General features: G+C 43.6%; 1 protein-coding gene across 2 annotated transcripts in view; it reads right to left on the bottom strand.

Annotated features, from left to right (window-relative positions):
- The window catches only part of LOC117564065 (uncharacterized), a 33232-nt gene that overhangs the window by 410 nt on the left and 7000 nt on the right, over positions 1 to 25822 (bottom strand). The window contains exons 3-12 of one of the 2 annotated variants that reach the window (XM_034242689.2): positions 20774 to 20924; positions 13792 to 13873; positions 9824 to 11254; positions 9555 to 9757; positions 7961 to 9451; positions 2584 to 7902; positions 2144 to 2519; positions 1922 to 2047; positions 1680 to 1772; positions 4 to 1391 (exon numbers count right to left, since the gene is read on the bottom strand). In XM_034242689.2, coding sequence (XP_034098580.2) covers positions 4 to 1391; positions 1680 to 1772; positions 1922 to 2047; positions 2144 to 2519; positions 2584 to 7902; positions 7961 to 9451; positions 9555 to 9757; positions 9824 to 11254; positions 13792 to 13873; positions 20774 to 20885 — 10621 coding nt within the window. In that variant the 5' untranslated portion in view covers positions 20886 to 20924. The remainder of the gene's footprint in view (positions 1 to 3; positions 1392 to 1679; positions 1773 to 1921; positions 2048 to 2143; positions 2520 to 2583; positions 7903 to 7960; positions 9452 to 9554; positions 9758 to 9823; positions 11255 to 13791; positions 13874 to 20773; positions 20925 to 25822) is intronic. The other variant, XM_034242690.2, reaches the window with a different exon arrangement.

The raw sequence follows: 25822 nt of genomic DNA, 5'->3' as shown, positions 1-25822 counted from the left end.
TACCGTCTTTCATGTAGGTTTCGTTGTAGAAATTAGGCATCTCCCAGCCATCCTCCTCATCGTCATAATAATGCGCATACGTACTGTGGTGCGAGGGCGCAATGGACTCCGCGTAAGGAGTGTGGGCGCCATAGTAGAAGTTCACCTGTGATCCTGTCTGATCGATGGCAGGTGTGAGCATCTTTTTGGGATCCCTTCGCTTCGTGGAACGCACGCATATCATCCAGATGAGCAGCACAATGATGATGATAAAGATAACTGCGCCAGCAATGCCACCAGCAATGTAAGCAAACTCTGAGCGTTCAGCACAATGCGGTCCAGTGAAGGAGCCCACACATCGGCATGATGGTGTACCCTTGAGATCCTTGACGCAAGTGCCAGAGTTCTCACAGAAACCATCGCAGACATCCGTGCACGCCATGCCAGTGCCATTGAAACCAGGTTTGCATTCGCACTTGAAGTCAGATGTCTCTGGCACCATAATACAATAGGCATTAACATCGCAATGTGGTTTCCCCTCGGCAATATGCTCGCAGGGATTGGTGCACTCGCTCTTCGATGTGGCACCTGTGATCTTTGTGCTGTGGTTTGGTGGACATTGAATGCAGACAGTTTGCTGAGACTCGGATTGATAGAAGCCCTTGCGGCACTCGATACACATATTGAGCGTGGCATTGAGATAGGTGCCAGGTGAGCACACGGGCAATGTGCATTCTTCCACAGAACTAGCGCCCACCTTGGGTGTGGTACGACCCAGCGGACAGGCGGCACATGAGGGTTGCACACCCTGCAGACGGTAGGTGCCACGAGGACAGGGTTCACAGCGTCCATCGGCGCCCAGCTGTTGACCGGAGCTGCATTCATCGCGACACTCTTTACGTGAGGTGGCCTCTGTAGAACGTGTGGTCTGTCCCAGACCGCACAACTCGCAGCTGAAGGCACCCTCGTTGGGCTGATAGAAACCATGACCGCAAGATCTGCATAGACCAGACTCGGCATCAAAGTATTTGCCAGCGGGGCAGCGTTCCTTGCAGTCAGCTGCGGAACGAGCACCAGGACCTGCGGTGACTCCGGGACGTCCAGCAATGGTCGGACACTTGCTGCACTGCTGCTGACCAGCCTCAGACTGATAGCTGCCGCGGGCGCAGGCAATGCACGTCTTGTTGGCGGCATCGTAGAAGGTGCCAATAGAACAAGGCACGCAGTCGGGTATCATGACCACCTGACCGGCAGGACAGGCATACTCGGAGGCCAGCTCCAGAGAAGCTGGATCGGGTACAGTATTGGGTAGAATTTCTTGTACGGCAAACTGATCGTCCTCTAAAATCAATTTCTCAAGCAGCTGCTTCACATTGGAGCGTTCGCCCGTCGATGTGTGCGTCACAGGATCGCTAGAGTTGGGAGAGAATAGCAGGAGATTAGTTAATAAAAGTGAATATATGAAACGACTCGACTGGATTAAATTCGAAATGGAGTTAGCACGCAAGACACATGGGTTAGCTTGAAGCATTTGTGATTGATTGATTGCATTGAATTGGATGGTTAGACATTAGCTAGATTGGCTTGGAGATTAGTCTGAGACAAGAGTGAAAGTTGAGTTGGTTTATTGGGTGCGATAATGCTGGTGGTAGAGATCGGGTGCAAATTGATCGTTGAGTGAGTTGGATGCTTGGACATACTTAACAGCCGGGAAGGCTATTTCCAGCGTGTATGTATCACCGCCAGTTTGTTGGCGTCCCTGGCGACCAGTCAGTGCCAGATCGTCGTCCTCGCTAAAAATTGGGTTAACGAACACATAGAACACATATAACACATAGAATCACACACATAAAGACACAAATATTTTGTACATATAAACATGCTACTCTTTCCACATCTAAGATTCGTCTTCTGTAAAGCTCTTTCTTAAGTGAATACTTACTTGACAACTGGAATCTCAGCTTCCATTACATAAACGCCACCATCCTTGGACTGACGACGCACACGATTGTTTTGAGCGGCGCGATAATGATCACACTTCACATCGATCTGAATATCCTTACATTCCCTAAGTAAGAAATAATAGCGTATTAAGTATACAACATCACAAATGGTAGAAATGATATTTAAATCATTAATTATAATACTCTTATCTTAAACTTACCTTGTGCCCTCAATGGAGTAAGAGCAGAAGTTCCAGTCCCTATTTAGAGCATTCACTGAGTTGGTAACCTTCTGGCGCAACACAGCCTGGCCGGCCTTGTTGCACAACACGTCCGAAGGGAAGAGCATCTTAATGCGGAATACACGTTGAGCTGGCTTGGCAGGTGAACAAGATGGGTAGACTAGAGGCATGGAAGGTTCACGTGTTGGACGCCAGAAACCTTCAGCGCCGCAAGTGTAGAATTCGGGCACCTGCTCCGAGAAGCGTAATCCCGTATTGCAAGCAATCTCACAGACCTTGAACTGACCGCCTGCGCCCCAATCCTTGCAGACCTGTGAACCACCCACAGGATCCGCCAGAGGTGGACAGAATTCAGCTGTAAAAGAAAATTAATTAATAAGTAAGTGTTTGCAAAATATTTAACGAACTGAGTAACGTACTTAGCAACGAAACCTTGAAGCTACAGGAAGCAGTGTTGCCAGCAGCATCGGATGCAATGTAGGTGATATCGTATGTGCCCCACAGAAGAGTTGTGCCAGAGCGATGTCCGTTACGTTCATAGATCTTAGTAACACCAATGTTGTCACTGAAGTGAGGTTCATCCCAGGTAACTACAGCGGAACCGTTCTTAGCGATAACCCATAAGTCTCCAGGGCAATGCTCCACAACTGGCGGCTCCTTGTCAACAACAAGCTGTTGGCAGTTGGCACCAGTGTAGCCCACTTGGCACTTGCGTTGTCCGCACAGCGAAGGCACATTGCGTTCCACGCCGCCGGAAGTCATCTCATAGCCGGCCCAGTTGAGGATCAGACCAGGGTAAAGCACTGGCTCAGAACGGCAATCGCGCACCTGTTTCTGAATCTCGGAAGTAATATCTAGAGCACGCGCCCAAACCTGGGTCTTGGTAACGGTGCCTTGGAAGCCGGAATCAGTGTAGGACAATTCATGCTTAGATCCATCGGGCTGAGGGCGACCGAGCACCGACCACAAATAAGCGGGCAGAGCACCGCCAGCACCGTACTCCAATTTACTGGCTATCAGACCTTCAGTAATGAGCTGCAGTTGTCCTGAAATTCCGTCCCAAACGACAGCCACATGATGCCATTGTCCATCGTTGACGGAAGTGTATTCGCCGAAGCTAAGGAACACATCGGGTAGGTTCTCAAAGAGCGAGACTTGCACGCCACTCGAGTGAGCTTGGAGCAGGAGACGACGACGCTGAGTCATGCGGGCAGAATCCACGCCGTACAGTGTGAAGAAGATACCAGTGTCATCCTTTTGGGCAAACTGCACCCACATGGCAACTGTTAGGCTGTTGGCCTCGCCCGTTGGGAAAGGCACCACCTGAGCAGCTGTTGAGCGTGAAGGATCACTGAAGTACAAATCGTAGTCCACTTGAATGGCCTTGCGACAATCATCGCCAGTCATATTGAAGGGACACTGGCAGTAGAACCCATTAGTAAGATCCACACAGCTGGCGCCAGGTGGACACGAGTTGTCCTTGCAGTCGACAATATCTAATTCACAGTTCTTGCCGGTAAAGCCAGGCGGACATTGGCAACTGTAACCAGCACCATTGTCCAGACAGATTGCGCCATTCTGGCAGACATGATCCTCACAAGCATCGTACTCATACTGGCATCCAATGCCGGAATAATCCGCAGCACAGCTGCAGTTGAGACCAGAGCCAAAGTCCTGGCATTTGCCGCCATGCATGCAGGGATTGCCAATGCAACGTTCGGGTGCCGTTTCGCAGTTCTTGCCATCGGTGCCGCTGGGACAAACGCAGAAGTAATCCTGGAAGAGATCAATGCACTTGGCGTCGTTCTGGCAAGGTGCCTGTGCATTGCATGTGGTGACCTGTTGCTCACAGCGCATGCCACTCCAGCCAGGCTCACAACCACACTCGAAGCCACCGACACGATCGCGACAGAGGCCATTGTTGAGACAAGGCTGTGCCTCGCAGTCATCAATATCCGTCTCGCAGAGCGGACCCTTGAAGCCATCACGGCACACGCACTCGAATTTGTTGTCCAGATCCAGGCAGCGTTCGGTGCCAACAGGATGGCAAGGATCGCTCAAGCATTCATCAATCTCAGCCTCACAACTGAGACCAACAAAACCAGGGCGACACTTGCAACTGAAGCCGTCTAATTGATCCACACAGGTTGCACCATGTTGGCAGGGATTCGAGGCACAGTCATCGATAGTATGCTGACAGTTCTTGCCCGTGTAGCCAGGCTCACAGTTGCAGCTGTAGCCATCAACCAGATCCACACAGACGCCATCATTGGAGCAGGGACGATTTTCGCAGTCATCGATATTAACATCGCAGGCAGCTCCTGTCCAGCCAGGGTGGCAGACACACTCATGGTCAAATAGACGATCCACACAAGCGCCATGTTTACAGGGTTCTGATAGACACAGATCGATCTTTTGCTCGCAACGTTTGCCTGTGAAACCAGGTGGACAGGCACACTGGAAGTCGTTGACCAGATCTGTGCAGGCAGCGCCAAGCAGACAAGGATTCTCCTCGCAATCGTTGATGTTTTGCTCACAGTGAAGTCCTTCCCAGCCGGGCAGACATTCGCACTTGTAGCGTCCCTGTTGCAGGGCCATACAACTGGCACCATTTGTGCAGGGATTACCGTTGGCAGTGCAGGGATCAATGGTAACATCGCATTGATCGCCAGTGTAACCGCTGCGGCACAAGCATGTCACATTCTTATAGCCAGGTTCATTCTTGCACATGGCACGTGCGGGGCAGGTATCATTACCGCAATCGCTGGCCTCCTCCTGGCAATTGATGCCCGTATAGCCAGTAGGACACTCGCAGCGATAACCCTGCGGCAGATCCTTACACTGACCACCATTGTAGCAGGGTTGCGAAGCACACTCATCGATGTCCTGTTCGCAGCGACGTCCAGAGAAACCAGCAGGGCAGAAGCACTGAACATCATGGCCCATTGGTACACAGAGTCCACCATGCTGGCAAGCACCTTCACCACAAACCACGGGTTTGCATTGTTCACGTCCCTTGGCACCGGCGGTATCCGTGCGCATATTGCTGGGGCATTCATTACAGTTCTGTGCTCCCGCAGCACTCTGGTAATGATGGAGAGGGCAAGACGAGCAAGGAGCAAGTCCAGTAGCAGAGTAGGTGCCAGGAGCGCATTTGGCACGGCAGAGTGCCTTGTTCGAGGCGGCAGGCTGGTAGGTGAAGGTCTGCGCGGGACAAGCCTGGCAATCTTTGAAACCTCCCGTGGGTGGCTCAGCGCTGAAGGAGTTACGTGGACATTCCAGGCAGGGCACGAGACCAGTGGGTGAGTAAGTACCATAGCCGCAGACGGGTATGCAGTCGCTAAGTGCCTTGGATCCCTCTTCTTTGGTGTAGGTGCCGGCGGGACAACGCAGACAGGTGCCCTGACGATCGCGGTTTTGGTAGTAGCCGCGTGGGCAGTTGGTGCAGCTATTCTGACCCTCGGAGACATAGGTACCCGCTGGACAGTGCAGACAACGTGGCACATCGCTGGTATCCATATTGAGTACTTCGCCGGTATTGCAGTTGAATCCACGAGAGATTTGTGATTTGAGAGCACGCAGTGGCGGACACTGATTGCCAATATTTGAGATATTCAAAAGGGAGTCAATAACAGCGCTGGCATATGGCACGCTCAGATCAAATATGAGGTTCAGCGTGGAACCGCAAAGGTCGTAGAGTTGAGGCTGACGCACAGCCGGCAGAATGGACAGTATAAAGTCCATTTTGACCACATTCTCTTCCAAAAGTGATGGCACTGACTTCAAGAATGTCACATTCATGTTCACGTTAACAGCAGAGCAACGTTGCGACAACAGCTGATTCAGTCCCGAGTAGTGTTGGGCAAGTACATCCTGGTATTGACCCAAGCAGGATTGAGCCACAGCACCGTTAGCACGATAGGTGATGGTAGCGGTCACATGGTAAGCAGCCTGTTCGGTATTCTCTGACACACAGTCGGGCACCACAGAAGTGGGCCGCCACAAACGAGATGTCTCACAGGAGAAGGTCTTCAGCGGCTCGCCGTCGGTAAAGCGGAATCCAGGTTTACAGGTTGCAATGCACTCAATGCCCCTATCTCCAGGAAGACAATTAATGGCACCATTCGCCGGCGGTTGTAGCTCCCAGTCAACACAGGGTGAAGCCTGCACCGAGACTTGGAAGTGACAACTAGCTCGATTATTGTATTTGTCCGTGGCGGTAACAGTCACGTTCTCAAAGTTTCCAATCTTGATTGTTGAACGTTCCGGTGTGAACTGCAGACGCACTTCACCAGTTTCGTCTGAAGTCTTGATGCGTTTGCGGGTGTCATTAAAGTTGACATTGTAGCTTTCCTGACGATCAACCAACTCAATCACATAGCTCTGGGGACATTGCAACAAAGGTGGGGTAACATCCGGCACGGTAATGTTGATCTCACAAATAGCCACGTTGCCATCGTAATCGAAGGCGACATATTTGACAACTGTATCCTTGAATATATGACTGGGAGTGCGGAAGTTTTGTGGCTTAATTTCCAACCTGGCAATAGAACCGGAGTTATCCACAGCAGTAGGTTCAGTAAAGTTAACAGGTAGCACACCGCCATTCTCATCACGGCGCACAACAATGGGTTGCTGCGGGCAGTTCTGGAAGATTGGAGGTTCATTATCCACACAAGGAGAGTAGCCATAATCGTAGCCCAACAGAGGCTCTTGCTTGGGTTCCTCGCAACCCATCAGTTCAAACTTCAGACAGGCATTATCCATATAGCTAACGATGCCTAGGATGACAAAGCGAGCCTGCACATATTTGGGCAGCGTAATCATTGCCAATTCACCATAGTTTCCAGGATCTCGCATTGTGAGATTGAAATTGGGGAAGTATACGACATAGTTCTCGTTCTCGGCCTGTTTGTAGAAGAAACGAATCTCGGTGGGACGTCCCACAATGTCGTTGGTGACCACACCCTTAACTAGAATGGCCTTAACACGATAGATTTGACCCAGATCAACACTGACATAGGTAAAAGCTTCCTGCTTGCCGCACCAGCCTGTGGCCGAATTGAGACGAATGTTCTTGGCCTCATAATTGGGACGTTCCGAGGTGGCATTGATGGCCGAGTCGGGAATTCTGCCTGAACCCAAACCCAAAGGCTTGATAACCTTGCATTCTGGCTCCCTGATACAAGTAATAGGTCTGGGGTTGATTAGAATGTAGCCGGGACGATTGCAGCCAAAGTAAACCTCTGAGCTCTGCTCATAGCTGCGTGCCAGCTGACGCCCATCAGCAGGTCTACCAGGATCTTCGCACACAGGTCCCTCGCAACGCAAATCGCCAAAGTCCCAGATGGCATCGGCACCACAGCGCACCACATTATCGTGACGGTTCGTTTGGCCCGCCAGCTTAAATGTATTCTGGCAACCAAAGAAGAAGCTGCTCTGGAAGCGTGTATCAACAAATTGTCCGTACTCAGCGCCAGGTGTAGGCATGGGGGCATAACAATCGACACGGGGGCAGGAAGGCTGCATGCCCGATAGCCAGTAGTCTGGTAGACCCGGCTTAGGATCGTAGACACACTGTCTGAAGCCAGCTGAGGCAGTGGAACGCAGCTGACGACCCGGGGAACCACAGCTTATGGTCACATTGTCACGGAATGGAACGAGCACCGACTCGGGATCGGGACGAGCAACGGTCAAACCCTCCAGCTTGTCATCTGGCAAGGAAACGCACTTGGCATCTGCAAGAGACAAACAATTAATCACCGAAAAAACCGAAGTAGAACTTTTAGTACTTACAATTGCACTCCGGTACGCTAGCGTTCCATTGACCACTGGAGAGACACAGGGCCACAGAACTGCCACTCATGATGTAGCCAAAGTGGCACTGGAAACGCACAACATCTCCGAAATGATAATCGTTACGTTCACTCAACAATTGACCATTCTCTGGAGCCTCTAGCTCAGGGCACATTACGGGCACACAGGTCTTGTTACGTTGATAGGTGTCGCCATCACGTTCTCCAGACTCGGAACGCTCAACGTGGTAGCCAGCGGTGCCGTTGGAGGTGTAGAGTTGATATCCTGTGTTACAGGCACAAGCATAGCCACCGGGTGAATTGATACACTTCTGGTCACAGCCGCCATTGTCCTTGCTGCACTCATTGATATCCACGCAGTCCAAGCGAGTGCAACCCATCAGTTCCATGCGCAGACAAGGCGCGCCCACGTAATCCTGAATGCGGAAGCGAATGTAACGTGCCTCAATGGGCAAGGGCAGATTCAAAATAGATAGAGTGGGCTCTAGAATTCTAAACTCCACAGCAGTGCCATCGGGATTGGCATAGTCCTTGAACACATCGGTCAAATCATTCGAGTACTGCAGACGCACCGCCGAGCTGAAGGCAACATTGCGATCTGGGCGCTCCACAGACATCGTGCGGAATCCACGCAAAATGGTGGGTGCCTTGAGGTCAATCAAAATCCAATTTACACCAGGTTCCAGGGAAGCGCCGCACCAACCATTTGTATTAAGACGCACCAGGCCCTTGCTGTAGCCGGGCTCACTTGGTGAAGTGGTGATGCTATCGTCAGGAATGCCTCCATTACCCAATCCTAAATCCGCAACGGGTCTGCATTCGGTGGTAGCCGTAAAACCGGAACGACACTGACAATGGAAAGAGCCATTGGTGTTGTTACACTCGGTGGTTGTAAGATCGCACTGTGAGGAGCTGCATTCATTGATGTCTTCACAGGTTGGGGGCTGCTCGAAACGTTGTGCCTCACTGCAACGCATAATGTTGCTGCCAATGAGTTTGTAACCCTTAAAGCACTGCACACGTGCCTCGTCTCCAAAGTGATATGGTCGCGCAGAGTCCACAACGAAACCGTTATCGATGTCGGGGAATTCGTAGCAACGCTTGCGACTGCAACGGGGCACATCGCCACTCCAGGTGCCATTGGACATGCAGGTGAGTACGGGATGTCCATTGCGTTCATAGCCAGGTTCACATTCGTATTGCACAATGGTGCCATAGCTGCGTCCACCGCCATTGAGCAGTGTCATGTTGGCATGGGCAACTTCTGGTAGAGCAGCACACTGGGAGGCCATGCAGTGAGGTTGACGCTCCCAGCGTCCGTCGGGCAGGCAGGAAATCTTCTCGATGGGCTCGTTGGTGGCAAATGCAAAGCCAGCATAACACTGGTACATGGCAATGCCGCGATATGTGACATTCGAGGAGCCAATGGAGAAGCCGTTATCGATTTGTGGAACAGGACCGCAGTAGACCTCTGTAAATAGAGAACAATTAATTGAAATTTGTGTTTAAACTGCAATAATGCATTTTATTCTTATTTTGAGTTAAATTATTAAATATATAAATTAAATTCTTACCCTGACACTTTGGTATGTAGGAGACACTCCAGTTGCCACCAGGCAAACATTCCGTAACCAGACGCGTCTTGCCGGTGGCAAACTCCTGTCCAATGGGACATGTGAAGCTGACCAGCGTGCCGAAGGCCGTGTCGCGACTGGAGGCCAAGGCCCCAATGCCAGGCTGCAGCTCGGGACAGTCCGCTGAGAAAGTAGCCGACCAACTGCAATCATTTACAAATTATTATTAGTTTTCGATATAAGTAGAGTAGCATTTTAAAACAACTTACCCCGCAGCATTGTGCAGTGCATCAGAAGTAAATTTAATCAACATCTCGCCAGATGAGGCAGTCAGTGTCAGCTTTGGAGCTGCAGTTCCAGTGAAACCATTACCCGAGTGTAGACGCAATCCAGAAGTGGAGGAGCCATCAAAGACTTGTACATTATCGCTCTTGTGGACCGTGAACTTATCGAACTTCAGCGAGAGTGGAGCACGGGCTCCATTGCGAATGGTAAAGAAGCATTCCTGGTTCTTTGGGTAATCAGCCAAGCCAAAAGCGGGTGAAGTAACGGTGCCATTGCGTGCGGTAATCGTGGCCTTGCAGCCCTGAATATAACGTAGACTGAAGCCCTTGCCTGCCTCGCCAAGACTCGACTTGAAGTACAAATAAAGCGCATTGCCAGTGGAGATAATGACACGTTCGTTCTGATTGGTCTTGCCAGTCAGCTGGGCAATCGTGCGACTCATGGGTGAGTCACCATCGCGTATGAGCAGATAGTCGCGTCCCTTGGCAATGTCTAGGTCATCGACTTCAATGGAAATTATGCGTCCAGGTTGGGCCTTAATAACATACAGGCACTCCAGTCCGCCTGGGTATTGTTTGGGATAGTTGGGACTGGTGAGGATCTGCCGTTGCAGCGTGGCCTTCAAGGTACCACCACAGTTCTTGGCCTCAGTCTTCCAGGTGGCGCGGAAACCCTTGCGCTCAACACTGCCATCGGTGGTGAACTTGACAATCATGAAGTTGGAAGCAGAAACAAAGGGTTGCGTGGTCAGATCCTGCTTGCCACTCAATGTAGCCAGCGATACAGATTTGTCCTCGGTGCGTCCGCCCACCAGAACTTGTACAGTATCAAAAGTTTTCTCCGTCTCAAAGTCCTGGAACTGCAGAATAATGTTGCTACCTAGCGGACCTTCGAGCGTCCACTTGCACTTGCTCAGCGCTCCATACTTATGAGGGTAGTTGGGTGTCTCAATGACATCGCCACCGGATTGCATGTGATAATGGCACTGAGCCGGACAGTCAAGCTCGTCGGTGCCATCGCCACAATCATCACTGCCGTCGCACTTGAAGGCTTGATTGATGCACATGCCATTAGCGCAGTGCAGCGCACCTTGGGGACAGGCGGGAGCACGGCACATGAAGGGAAGCAGCGACTCACAGGTGCCCAGATCCCAGCTCTGTGTTTTGCTGGCAAAGCTAGCTGCGACACATTCACCGGACTCGGCATTGGGCTGCTGCAGAGACCAGAAGCCGGAGTATTGTGAGATCAATGCACCCGACGCCGATTCCAGGGTATTTGTGCGTAGATCATCCAGCGAAGCCAGACCAAGCCAATATTTGTCCGAAGCACGCTGATTGGGATCGCTGGCGTGTGCTATCGCCAGTGTTTCATTGTTTTCCGCATAGCTATCGATGGCCACCAACTCGGCGCCGTATCTGCAAAAGAAACGAAAAGAAAAATAATGTAGAAAATTGAGTAATTGTTTAAGATTTGGCTTCGTCTTAAACGCAATTTCATTTATGCAGCTGCAGCTTTACTTTCTATTTTCGGCTGTTGCATTAATTATGCTGCCCCAAATCTGTGCGCAGACACAAAAGAAAACTTTCGTTTCCAATAGCGTAGCATACAGAGTACGCTTTTTATCCGAAAAAAGTCACAGCTTAAGGCTTATGGGTTCTACAATAGCTTAAAGTCACAGAGAAGAAAACAAGTTTTAGACAAAAGAAAAATAATACTTTGACTTTGGCTTGCCTGTTGACTGACTCACGTTGTCAAAGTGGTCGTACTTATTACGCATACGCAGTGTGGGCGCCTTTCAATACGCCTGTGTCATTTGCAACTGCGGCTGCGGCGGTTGTTGCATTTATTGCAGCTGCATGCCAAAAATTATGCATGTTGCACACGCCTCTAGTCATACAACTGTCAATGTAACCAGGCAGGGAGAGAAAACTACAGAAAACTTCAGACAAGGGATTGTGTTGTTGTCTGGTATGTTTGGTTGTTTAGTTAGCGATTTGTTGTCTGCGCTTATTGGTCCGACAGTACTTGGCTTATTTTCACCAACAACTTGCCACATTCCAGCGTTATATTTACCAACTCTGAGTTTGCAATTACAATTAAATATATTCTGCTTGGGTTATCTCGCTAATTATATTTAAAGAATTAATTGGAAAAGTACATTCTTTCTTTTAGCAATAAGCCTATTCTTACCATCGAATGTCTAGTTGCTATTTTCCATAGTGACTACCTTCCAAACAAAATCAAAATTTCTCCCCAAAAAGGCAACTGCCAAATATTCATTCAAACAATTTTTCTTTGAGTTTATTTGGCAACGCCCAAAAAGCACTTGAACCTCACAAATGCCAAATCGCTGAGTGTATTTTTTATCTATGGTCACAGCTCCGTTAACTTGTGGTGTTAACGCCTTTATGGTGCTTTCCTCCATTCTACGCATTTCGCATGCTGCACACGCAAAATCGTTAAAATAAAAAAAAGAAAGAAAATTTCACCTGAAAACAAATATTTTGTACACATAAGTTTTAAGTTTACTGAAGACGACAATGCGCTCTGTTATGAAGATGTTTGTAATTTTGTTATTGTTTTTGTTTTTTGGCAAATCTAACGTTAAAGCAAGTCGAGTACTCGAGAGTTGTTTGCCGTTTGTTGAACTTGTGGAAGCAGAAATAATAAAACGCCAGTCGCATTTTAATTGTCATTGGACTGGGGCGAGGTCTATGGCATGTAAATGACGAATACATTAGACCATCCCCCCTACCCCATAATCTCCACAAGTATATAGTTGGTAGTTGGACACAAGTAGCGAAGTGTCGAAGTGGCGGTGTAGCTTGTGCCGGGCATGTGTAATTGTCATTTAACACTTGACTGCGAAGTGAAATTGCGTAGGCCATTGACACTGCTGCATATAGTCGGTGGGTCGTTCGATAGATTTATTAATGGTTTCAAACTTAACATTTGCCGAATTGCTATGCTATGCGTTCCAATCAAACTTTCACCCCACAGAGCCCCGCGGTCAATCCCAAAAAGCACAAGCGATTCACACGCTCATTAAAGCCAAGCAGAAAACAAAATAATCGATACAGACGTTAACTTCGCATCCAATCAAATCGAAACACTCTCAGTTTTCAGCCTCAGCTCTCAACTCCACCACACAACACACTCGCTGGGCAGGTGCAGTTTGTGTGGATCGAGCACTCGAAAGTATTTGGGTCAACAGCAGGTTAACACCCAAAAACCGAATCAGGTATGTTTTATTTTGCTTTTCGTTTTGGGGCCGAACCTCCGAACGCCGGAAGCTTATTGACTGCCGCCGATGACGACCATGTCGACAACGACTTTCTTTTCGCTTGAACCAAACTGGCCAACTGTGGAAAAGGCAACGACATGGACGCCAAGTTGATATTAAAAAAAATGAAGAAAGAAAGAAAGAATGAATAATATTATGAATCATCGGGTATAGATTGGGCTTATCGATTCCATGGGCATTGCTGTGGCCACTGAGGCCTGACAAAACAATTTCAAACTTGGTCAAGCCGATGGCAAGTTTTGCCGGCCTGCCTTTTTGGCCTGGGACTCAGCCCACTTTGGCATTGACAGTTAACTGTCAGCAGCAACGGCGGCAACGGAAATGCAATGCGGTGCTGTAACGGCAACTGATTCAACAACAACAATAACAACAACAGCAGCCATACTACCATATATCTAGACAGTCAAGTATCTATCTATCTATCTAGCTATCCAACCATCTATGCTTCTTTATATCCATCAAGAAGAACAGGTAGTTGCACGTATTGAAGCGTAACCACTTTGAGCCACTTCAGTGCAATGGAAGTTGTCTAAATCAGACAACTCAGCCCACCACTTCCTATATATATGCACAGATATACATATATATGCTTGTCTAGTAATATTCAAATTATCATCTGATTATGGTTATGCTTATGGCTTTACTCACCTTCGACACAGCTCGGCGCTTTTCTCCCACGAATGCTTGATATTAAAATATTTATAACAATTTAAGCCGCGTAGTTCCCAGCCTGTAAATAGAAATAAAACGAAAAATCATGTTAATTTATTCAGCTTAGCCAAGGTCACAGCACTTTTGGGAAACTGCATTCAAAACGCACTGTAAAATTTCACTTAAATAATTGGTTTTCATAGATTATTCAAAGCGAAACAGTTAATTTTATTCAATTATCAAATGTGATATTTAATTTAATTTTCGATTATTTTAAATTTCTTTAATATTTTTATCAAACATATTTTCAGAAATTGTCAGTAATTTCACACACTTTAAAGTTTCACTTAAATAATTAGTTTTTATTGTTAATATAAAAGGAAATAGAGTTGGTTTTATTCAATTATGGAAGCTGCTTTTAAGATTTAATTTTCGATTGTTTTATAAAACCAACCATATTTTCACAGATTGTCACTACTTTAAAACTTTTTAGATTTTCTAAAAGTAAATAAATTAGAAGTCAACTTAATGAATAATTAATTTTCATCATTTGATTGTAAAAATATCCCCTTATTAGATTCGATTTAAGATGTTTTGGAAATGCTAATAGAGATACTTAAATCTAGTGTTTCACTCTTGCATATCATTAAAAAATTCCCGCACATGAAGCCACTTAATTCACCCCGTTTGATAAGAGAAAATTACTTCCCATAACCGAGCTCTTCCTCTGCAGCAACATAATACCACAAATTCTACAAGATCTTTTGGGCCGGTTCTTTAGCATTTCTTTCGGTTGCATTTGTCGGTTGTCAGTTGGTAGTTGACGCTTGTCAGTTGACTTCCCGCTGAGTTCTCTACTCTACCCCACGTTGACCCCAATCGGAGCAACTTGTTTAGCATAATTGAGTTGGCTTTCTATCTAGTGACATATGATTTGTGAATGAAGATTTAATCGCTTATTCTTAGCGATAAAAACAAGCACCATGCAATTGAATTGTTTATCAAGTGCGCTTTTTCAATCGCTCTAAAGTATCTTCAGTTAATTACAATTAAGTAGTTGGTCAGCTTGAGGCGCTTTCATTTTCCTCAATCTAAATGCGTTGCGTTTTCCTAGTAAAAATGGGAAAGTTGCTGCCACTTGACGCCATCGTTGCTGTTTAGCCGCCTTCTGTCAGCCTGATTGACAGCTTTCATTTAAAATCAAATAGTCTGAAATATGTGGCAAGGCGTGCGCACAACATTTATAATATGTTTCAACAAAATAAAAAAAACAAAAGTATTTAAACAATTTGCGATGTGTTTGAAAAGCGTCAACAAAAGTTGCTCCCAACAATATGGTCGGTGCTTTGGTGTTATCTGCTGCCAGACTCTGAAAGTTGTTACAGTTTTTCATGTTTTGCAGTTCGCCTGTCATGGATCAGTCTGTTAGATAGTTACAATTTGCCATGGACTTTCACGATTTCCGTGTATATGTAGATTAAAGGCAAGCGAATACACAGAATCACAGAATGCGATTTTGTGGCTAGTTATGTGACATTAAGAAAGTGAGTTTGAAATGATTTCGGAAACTCTTTCATGTTGGTTAGATAATAACTCGTAATAAATTTAAAGTATAAATGATTATGTGAAGATTTGACGTAATTAATCGTTGACTAAATATAACAAATATTTCTTCTACTCACAATTGCTTACACTAAAATTCAGATCTAGTTCAGAGCATAACCTTGATCTTAGGCCCAAGTCTTAGCTCTATTGCAACCAGGTCTAGCACTTTATTGCGTTTGGCTTAGCTGACCTGGCAAAACGATGTCAAGTCGTACTTAATGTTGGCTGACATAACTATTTAATTTCTTAACATGCTTGCCGCCAATTCACAACACAAAACTTCAAAACTCTACATACAATTACCGTTCATGCCGCAACATAAATTCCTTTTTATTTATTTGTTGCCGTTTATATAACTGTAAACAGTTATTTGCCACAATTTGCAATTTATTTATTTGTTGCCAATGTACCGCAATCATTTTTATTTAATTTTAGCAACGCTTCGTACCCGCCAAATCCATCAGCATAACCGTACGCTGTGCCAAATTAACAAAAAAAAAAAAGTAAAGAGAAAAAGAAAATATATAAAAAGTAGAATTCGAGACTCTCTGGTTCTCAATCACGCTTCAATTGAATTCAGTCGAACGAAGAGAATACGAAGCTACAGTCAACAAACTTCATGTAATTGTTTTTAATGAGCAACAATTTGTCGATCGACCCTCTCTCTCTCTCTCACTCCTCAGTGCTACACCCACAAAGTATGTGAGTGTGGTTGTGTATGTCAACTTGGCTGTTGAAGTTTCTCTGTTGGCAAATTAAGCCACGTTACTTGCAATGGCTTCTAAAATTCCTTTGCTCTTGGACTGGGTGCAGCAACAGCTGGACAAGGTTAGCCGGTTTCTCAGTTCTTTTAATTCACTTTGTCACCGTGTATATGAGTGTGTGTGTGTTTGCCAACTGAGCTGACTGCTTTATTGAATTGTGCCACATATTTGAAATTCTTGCCAGGAAGTTTTGTAAGCCATTTGCCATGCAAATTTGCTGCGTGACTTGTTACTTGCTGCCCATTCGCAGTTGCATTTGTTGGTGGCCCACATCGAGACAGCTCTTAAGTCTCCCATATGCGCAGCCTATGCAACACCAATTGCATTTGTTAGCCGTGCTCTAATTGCCAACTGAAAGCAGCCAGAGGCAGCCAACACAGCCTGATCATTGTCTATATAGATGTGTGTGTGTGTATGTATAATTTGAGGCTCAACACTCAGCGAACCTCAGCAAACTCGACGTTCTCTGACGAAATCTTATGAACAACAATACGAATTAATAATGTGAGAATTTCTTACGTAAAAAAAAATGTTGTTGCTTATAGATATACTTAGACACAAGGCTTAACTAGCTGGGAGCGCTTGAGTCTGGACCATAAATGACAAGGTTTCTGCACTTTATCAAACTAAAAGTGGCAAAAAGCCCTTAAGAGCTGCACCAGATTCTCAGCTGCCAAAAATTGTGAGAACAACACTGTTGACAGGTTCTTAACAATCAAATGGCCTTGTATAACATGAGAATATATTTTGTTTGTAGGTAATTGCTAAAGCCGCAAAAATAATAATTGAATATATTTTACAATTACTTTTATATAATAAAGATTCTTGTAGCTTTTGCACCTCTCAAGTTCATAAATCATTTATTTTGCCCCAATCTAGTGTGCTGTTAACCCCAAAAAAACTCTTAATGTCCATGTCGACTGTCCTATTTTGAGTAATTTGGAAATTCACTTAACGGCCAGCATTATTTCTTGTATTATTATGATGTTCGTTTGTTCTTCTGACGAAACCAGAAAGTGAAAATCAAGTTGCTGGGCACGCATAAGTTTCACAACTGCAATAAATCTTCTTGTGCCCCTTTCATTAACCTCATTTTTCATGCACATTTCTGTGCCCTGGCAATGCGAATTTATCTTTACCACTTCATCTACAAAAGAAACGCAAACATCTTCTTCAATGCTTAGAAAGCGGAGAATACAAGAATAAATCTTGTAATTCTAGCTGTTTTATTGCGGATTACCCAGTAAACACTCGTACTTAGTTGGAAGCCGTCAATGTCCGTTCATTAAACCTGAAAACTAATGCGAAGTTCATTTAACTCTGCCCCTCTCCACATTACTCGGTTCACACAGTAATCAGTCAACTAGAAAAGTGTTGACTTCCATAAACCACCAAACAAATTTGTTTAGACTCATGAGCATTTTACGCTTTATAATTTGCTAAATGCCGAAATTTAAAAATCATAAATAAAACGAAACGTGTCATAAGTCAGGGTCTTATCAGTGTGTCATATATCACTTGAATTGTGCGTGCTGACCCAGAAACTCATTCCAAAAGTGCTGCATTTCTCATAGTCAAAGAAGATGTAGAAAATGAAGAAGACGAAGCAGCAGCTTACGCAAAGAAGTTGATTTAATTAGCTTTTAGAGCTGTTGCTCTTGGCATTTGCTCAAGCGTGTCCAAAAATTCTGGAAGTCGGTTCTAGTTTTTGTTCATCTTCTATTTCTTCTCTCTATTTCTACTTGTTGACGTTATTGTGGCTGTTGTTGCTGTTGTCTACTACTTATTTCGTTTCTAGGTAAGATTTGCTGTCTGTTTGCTTTGTCCGCCTGTCAGTTTATCAATTTGAGCCATTTACAGTTAGATGTGATGCTTGAGTGATAAATAATGAAGGCAAACTTTGGTGTGGCCCCACTTCGAAATTGCTCACGATCTACGTGTAAGTGTGCTTTGAATTTACTTTGAGTTTTACGACACATCTTTGTTATGCTCTTCTTGAAGCCTATAAAATTCGTTTATTGAGGTTCTATCTGAATTGCAATTAATCATCAAAGAGAGCGTCTCAGATAAAAGCTGAAACTAATTAAGTAAACTCTGAATTTGTCTAATATCTCAATAGTCTTTTTTGTTTAGTTTTTTTAATATGCATGTTTTTTAATTAACATTTTTTGGAATTGAATATGGTATTAATTTCTAGGATAAAAAAGTCTGTAATTAATTTTAGCTGCTTTGCGTATCATTATTATTAAAAATTGATTAATATATAAGTATCTAGTAATTCTTATAAAACTAAGCTTTGATTAGCAATAAGCATTTTTAATAGAAAATATTTATAAGATAATTTTAATTTTATATTTAGAAATGACATCATGTAAAATGTTGCAATATATTCGAAAGTCTTGGTAATAAAATACGTAGAATTGCCTGCAAAATGTGCTAAAGCAGACGCCAATATCATCATGAAAGTACTATTTAGGGTGCAATCTCCCATTGCTGTGATTAATATTTTCAGCTCGTGCAAAATACATCAATAAAAGTAATGCTTAAGCTGAATAACAGCTACAACAACAACTGCAGAATCCGACAACAGTTTGGCCTATTTTTTGCACAACTGCACCTAAAAACAAGTCACACACACACACACACTCACTCACTCCACATGCCTTGCATATGAATCAAAAACAACGAACGTAACATAAAAATATCAAAAGACTTAGGCAACGAACTTGTTTTGGACGCTTCGCGGTTGGCGGCTACGTTGGCAGGTGCTTTTGTGCATGTGTGCGTGTATATGTATTTATATGTATTTGTGTGTGTGAGTGCATATAAAAGTGTTAATAAGCAACTGCAACTGCAGCTAGTTAATACGAGGTAGCTACAGCTATTCGAGCAACAACAAAACCACCAGAAGAAAAACAACTGAAAGAAGTGGCATGACAGCTAGACGGGGATTGCGACGGGAATTGGGAGAGTGGGGAATGAGGGGGTAGAGGCAGGCAAACCGATCGCCAAGTTAGTCAGTCAGTCAGGCAAACTTGGCTTGGCATTAAACAACCGTTAAGAAATCTTGTTCCAAAGCGCGTTAGCGTTCTTTTTTTTCTTTCTTCTACGCTTGAAACTTGTCTCGCCTCTCATATGGGGATGGAGCTAGAGCTGGAGCTGGAGCTGTGGCCCCGTCTTGGTCTTGTGTCGATGCCAAGTGAGTGCTCGCAGTACATATTCGTACATAGTCTTTGTCAGGGTTCTGGCGCTGTAAGATTGTGTGCTGTCATTGCCTCATGGCGAGCATTCTTGGCATTACCGCCCAGTGGGGCACATAATAACAACCAGTTTGGCATATGTAATAACCGTTATCGTTGCTGCCGTGCTGTTGTAGGTGGCCATTGAGTGAAAGGCCCCACCACCAGCACAGTAAGAGCAAAAGCACCAGCAGCAAGTGTTGACTGCATTACCGGCACACACATATGATACAATGATTGATTAGCAAGTTGAGCATTTCCGTCAGGCGAGTTCTTTCAATTTTTCCATTTGTTATGGCCAAAATGTAGCAGATTTGAAATCTGTAGATCTGCGACCCGCAACCCGTTTGGCAGGTTGCCAACTTTTGTTTAATGCTGAATTTTGTAGATTTGTCATTAACGATAATGCCACACTGGCATTTTTATGGCTCAAGTGTGCGCTATGTTTATGACAGGAGCTTAACGATAGCCAGTTTATAATAGATGAAACGATCGCAAATCCCAATGGTGAACACGTAACATAATGAGACTCAATCATTAACTATGGAAACTCTAGAAATTAAGGCTTATCATCATGGAAAATGGAAAAATCAATCGCTCTCTCTTGCTTATGTTCTACAGGCAACGAGAAAAGCTAAATAATCATGATTTCTTTCATTTCATTTTTCCAAACAACACACTTCATTTGCTTATGAATAGCAGGAAATTAATAATTATTTATGTAAACAGTAGACAGAACAGGTCATAAATGAGAATTTCCATTATCAATGACTTGCTTGTCGGAGCTTAAGAAGAAATTAGTAATGAAAAGCAGAAAAATAGAATGAGAGCCAAAGAAGCAAAGCAAATTAGTTAGCAAGGTGTAGAGCATGAAAGCTTGACTTAGAGGCGTTTGACTTTTGTAGAGTAAAGAAGCAAGCATCACTTGAATATTTCAGCTATAAATTTGAAAAGTTAAATGATTACTTCCTTTAGCTAGTCGGACAATTAGTGCAAGAGCCAATCGACAATTATATATTTAACTAATCAAAGGTTTAAAAACATAAAAAATGCACAAAATTAAAAGTTATCCGGCCAATTTAATTGCAGTTTACTTAGGTAAAACACTAGAGATACGAAGCCCAAACCGAAAACCAATTATGGCGACGGAAATCAAAGACAATTTGCCGGGCCCAAACTTAAAGCTGAACACAATATCCGTTTAAAGTATCTGTGTGTATTCGTATTTCTTTCTATATAATTACAATTGTATTCGCTTTGATTTATGCGCAAATGTTTGTGCCACACCTGCGCGGAGTAGCACGCACGTGCTGTGCTGTGTTGAATTGTTTCAGAGTGCAATGCGAGTTTTCAAGTTGAATGCGAACTTACCATTTGGACATGAAAACGCCTCGTCCGCTGTGGTGGCATGGATCACCGACAGAATCACCGCCAACAGCAAAGCGGCCAGCCAATGCGAATTGGCTGCCGTCGTTTTGGCCATCTTGCCGATTTGATGCCAACTAAAGTTGAGTGGCGCAGCCTGCAAGAAAGCAAACGAGAAAAGGAAACCATTTTTAATACAATTTGTCTTTTTAATACAATAAACAGCACGAAATTACTAAATAATACCCAAATGCCTAGCCCCAGAAATAATAATGAATAAATCAGTTAAATAAATTTTGGGCAAAACTGGTTAGCTTATTCACACCCCAAATAGAATCGCACATGACATCGATTCGGGTTTTTATTTTTTTCTCAGCTCTGTATTTTTCTTACAAATACTTTAGCGATTAGCAATCTGTTCACATCTGCAACTGAGAGCTGTGAGCTGAGCACGTGTTTGTGGCTTTAGGATTTTGTGAATGCGGTTTAGAAAGTTTCTTTGGACATACACACACTTAAACCGCATAATTCAAGTCAGCCAACAACATTTGCATATAGTCTCTTAACTAGCTGACTAATGTCGAGGTCGCCGTGCAATAAATTCAACTAATGGCAGGTTAATATATTTTGTTTTTGCGTGAAATGCGGAATGGAATTTCAAAACATATTTGGAAATTGAGTTGTGAATGTTCTTTAGCGAAATCAAAAATGAAAAGTGTGTCATTTGTCATACAATGAAAAGAACTTTCGAAATAATCAAATTAGGCATTTATTTACTTCGTGTTAGTTATATTTTTAATCCTATTATGCGTTTGTTTATCCAGCAAACCAGTTGAATACTTGAAAAAATTAAGCTTACTTCAGTGCTCGACTCTCAAGTGGACCTAAGCTCTATGCCAATTACCCCCTCTCTAATTTTCATGAGCTCAAAAAGTCAAGCTCATACTCGTATCATAGAAATACGAGCACAATCGTTGGTTTTTGATATCCCCTCTCCTACCTGCCTGGCCAAGCAATTGAGAGAGACAAAGTTTAAGGCTCTTTTGCATTGTTGTCATAAATCACGAGTGCGTGTCTGTCTGAACTCTGTAGTTCACTTTTATCTCATTGTTAAATGCCCAGACAAACTTGTTGTCTGTGTGTGTGTGTGTGTGTGTGTGTGTGTGTGTGTGTGTGTGTGTGTGTGTGTGTGTGTGTGTGTTTGCCTTTTCATTCATATGCCATGCAAAATAAGTCATACGGTCTGGGGACTGCGTCGCTCTGTAAGCTGAGATCGAGGCGCAAGGTTGCCGTTATTGTCTAGTAATTATAACTAACACTTTGTGCATAATTGTTGTTGCTTTTACTCGGACATCTAAACGTGTGTGTTAGACTTTGTTTTTGTGTTTGTTTTCGGAAGACATTCAAGGCGTTAGAAAATAAAGCGGTAAAACTTTTACGTGTGAGAAACTTCTTAACGTTTTATGAAAATATTATTTATGCAGAATTTAAAATTTAACTGCAAAGTTTATTTTATATAATGAGCTACTCACACGGCAATAACAACTGAATTTGTATTTTGTTATGAGCTGTTGCAAAACTTTAATACTTTGTAATACTATCGAAGCAAGTTTGTTGCCCAAGTCTTTTGTTTTGCTTTATTGCTTTTGTTCGGCTGCTTACAATGATCACAGCTGATACTAATACCAAGCCCAGTCTATTCCATTAACAAACTTCCGCAAACAAAATCTCCCCACACACACACATACACATACAGAGTCTGATAATCTCGAGTGGAGCTAAAATTTAGTCAAACGCGAAGGTTGTACACATCAGCACCTTGCACATGATTTTTTTTTTGTATGCCTTGCGAATACACATGTAGCTGTAACAATACTTATTAGATAACTGTGATTAATACATGCGAAGGGCTGAAACCTTATCCAAGATCCGCTCAAAGCGTCTTACACTGCGAGTGGGAGTCAGAGACGGCGGCTTTTTTTATTGAAAGCTAAATTAATTTGCAAGTAAGCGTAGTTTGTGCCACACGCACCACACGATAGCACCACCTTTCAGTGCTAATTAAGTGAAGAGAAAAATTAAAGTTTTTCTCGCATTTCGCTTCAAATAATAGCACAAGCAAAGCGGCATCAGACGACGCCGCTTAATTACCTGAATTATGCAATGCGCATAATATTTAATTTTATTCATTTTTCTCTCGCGTATATTATTGTAATTTTCGACAAATTATGCAGAAGCATCCCTAACAAAAGAGCGTATTCGACTATGAATTGAAATTGTATACTTTTCTCCTGACTTTCTTTGGCTGTAAAAGCTAATATACCCTCTCAACTGTAGATTACAGGGCATATATATTTTATTTTATATACAGACTGCAGCTGTGTAGCTACCCAAACCACATTTTTGTGAGCCACCAGCCGGCAGCTGTTGTTGTTTGTTGTTGCTGTTGCTGTTGCAATTAGCTGGCTATGTGGTTTGGCCCAGAAAGCAACTTGCAGCCAAACATTTGCAGCCAACAAACTGGCTACGTAGCTGTGCAAAGTTGTTGCTGCTGTCATTGTTGTTGCCGTTGCTTTTGTTGTTTCGTACAACACAAATATTTGTGTGTGGGTGATGGCTGCCATTGTTTAGTCTACGGAAAGGCGCCAAAAATTGTACGCTGAGCTGCAGGTTTGTTTATAAGCGACATGTGTATTTACTTAGCTGCTTAATGAAGCAGCGACAGCGTCAATTTGGAGGCGTGGGCTGATTGGGCATGGCCAAAAAAAGAGCATTGTCATTAGCTAAACTCAGTTAACGAAGGTTTTTCAACATTGACATTAATTTGCTGTGATGAGTCAAAGACAAAACACGAAGCGATTAATTGTCAGCTTATAACACCTAAATCTCTGATTGCTTAAAAGAGTGTTTAAGTTCAATTTAATTTTTTTTTGCACCTAGAACGAACTGTAAACGCCTCTAACTGTACCTAACGGTAATTGCCGTTAATATCATTTCATTTCTATGACTAATTGAATTGCTTTATTAAGTTTTGCCAAAATCTCTCGACTTCCCCTTGGGCCATGCAATTAGCAGTCAGTTAGAAGTCAACACCCCGACAAATATTTTGCTTATATAATCATACCTAATGAACGAATCCCATGAGCACGAACCCAAACCGAAAGCACGAACTATGCCAAAGGCAATTCGAAAAGCCAACGAAATGTCTGGATAAACGATTGTGTCGCTCGCATCATCCAAATGCTGTGCTCAATGTTTACCAAAACTGCAGTTTGCAATATGCAAATTTCAGTTGTTGTCTACGGGCGGACAGCTAATAATAAATAAACCGAAAACTTGATACGTATTTAGCATGTTAATAAAGTGGCGGACGAGAGTGAAAGGCTTGAAATGTTCGCTTTGGTTTATGGCATTTTAATTAAACATTGATTATGTATCCATACGTTTGTCTTGATTATGCGCCAATTCATTTCGCAACGAGTAAAGTAAATTTACATGAAAATGGGCCGCTGGGGAAGTCGATGTTGTTGTTGTTACGTAGCGCTTTTTTTTCGTAATCACTGTGCATGACACCTTTATGCGTCTATTGATAAAATGATTATTTAATGAGAAGATGCTTATCCCAAACTTGCTTGCAACAGCAGCTTTAGGGTCAACTTAAATATGATATTGATATACTTATTGATTGGAGATGTTAGACATGCTATTTTTTAAAGCATTGCAGATAAATAACTTTTTAAGACATGCTGAAATATCCTTGATTTTAGCTGCACAAAACAAAAGACTTAGGAAACGAACTTTATCATCTGCTTAAACTGTTCATTAATAAATTATAGTCATATTTATTGAATAAACGTAGTGTTGAAGCAACGCTTAAATTGTCAAATTAGCCTCAATTTAATGACAGTCACATAAGACCTTCTTATCGCGGCACACCACGAAATGTTATAGAACACAAAAAAAGAGTCGTGAGTTGAGCAACCAAAATCAAACAATAACTTTGCATCCAAGATGTCTGCCAAGTCATTTTGCAATACCATGAGATGAACGGCGGAAAACGCTGAAACTCATGAAGCGTCAATCAAAATGCAAATTCAAATTTGAAGCATATGCAAAGCGTTCAAATGAAAAACACCAAAAAACACACCAAAAACAAGACAACGGAGCGCAACAAAAGAGCAACAGAAACAGCATCAGAGAGGCAAACCGGTCGTCAGTTTTCTTAGGGGCCGGGGTCTCCATTATTGATGACACCTTCGACATTTAAGCAAGCAGCAAACAAAACGCAGGCGATGACTAAATGCGGCTGACTGCTGCGCATACAGTAGGCTCTAGCTATGTTATGTGCACAGCCAAACAACAACCAACAACTTGCAATCGCAGCGAGGGCATGCAGACAAAATGGTAAAAGTCAACTGGTAAATAAGTTTTTGAGCTGAACTTTTTGCCGTCAGCTGCCGGCTTGCCATTTATGGGCCGCGTTTAGTTTTCCATTTCACATTGGCAACACATAGCTAGCTAGTCGCTGTACATTTACCAGATTGCTTTTTCATTCCAACTGCAAAACTGAACTTTCACTTGAGCACTTGTCTGGCGCTTTGGTCAGCCAGAGAGACAACTAGTCGGACAGTCAGTCAATATTGGCCACACAAAACGAGTTTTGGGGCCCGCCCAACTAATGATCAAAAAATTTATTAGTTTCGGTTTTTATGCTTTTACAGACATGTTGTAAATTGAACAGTTTGAAGGTCAATTGGGGTTTTATAGCAGCGGGCAAAAACGAGAAATTGGGTTGATTGCTAAGGGAGTCGTCGCAGCAAGCAATCGATAGAGAAACTGGAGCAACTAACAGTGCCCAGCTTTGCAGGCAATCAGGAAAAATAGTTGGAACTCGCTGATATTGATTACTGAAAAGTATCCTAAAATATTGCTGAATATTTATGCATTAATAACTAACAATAACTATAAATAACAACTATAAGTGTTAATTAAAAAGTAAATATGAAAACGAAAAATTTGAAATCAAGAAATAAAATCTTAAAGAAACAATCAAGT

This window comes from Drosophila albomicans, chromosome 2L (genome assembly GCF_009650485.2).
Source record: "Drosophila albomicans strain 15112-1751.03 chromosome 2L, ASM965048v2, whole genome shotgun sequence".
Lineage (NCBI taxonomy): Eukaryota > Metazoa > Arthropoda > Insecta > Diptera > Drosophilidae > Drosophila > Drosophila albomicans.
Note: the sequence above shows the minus strand (reverse complement) of the source record. Positions and strands in the feature narration are given on the sequence as shown.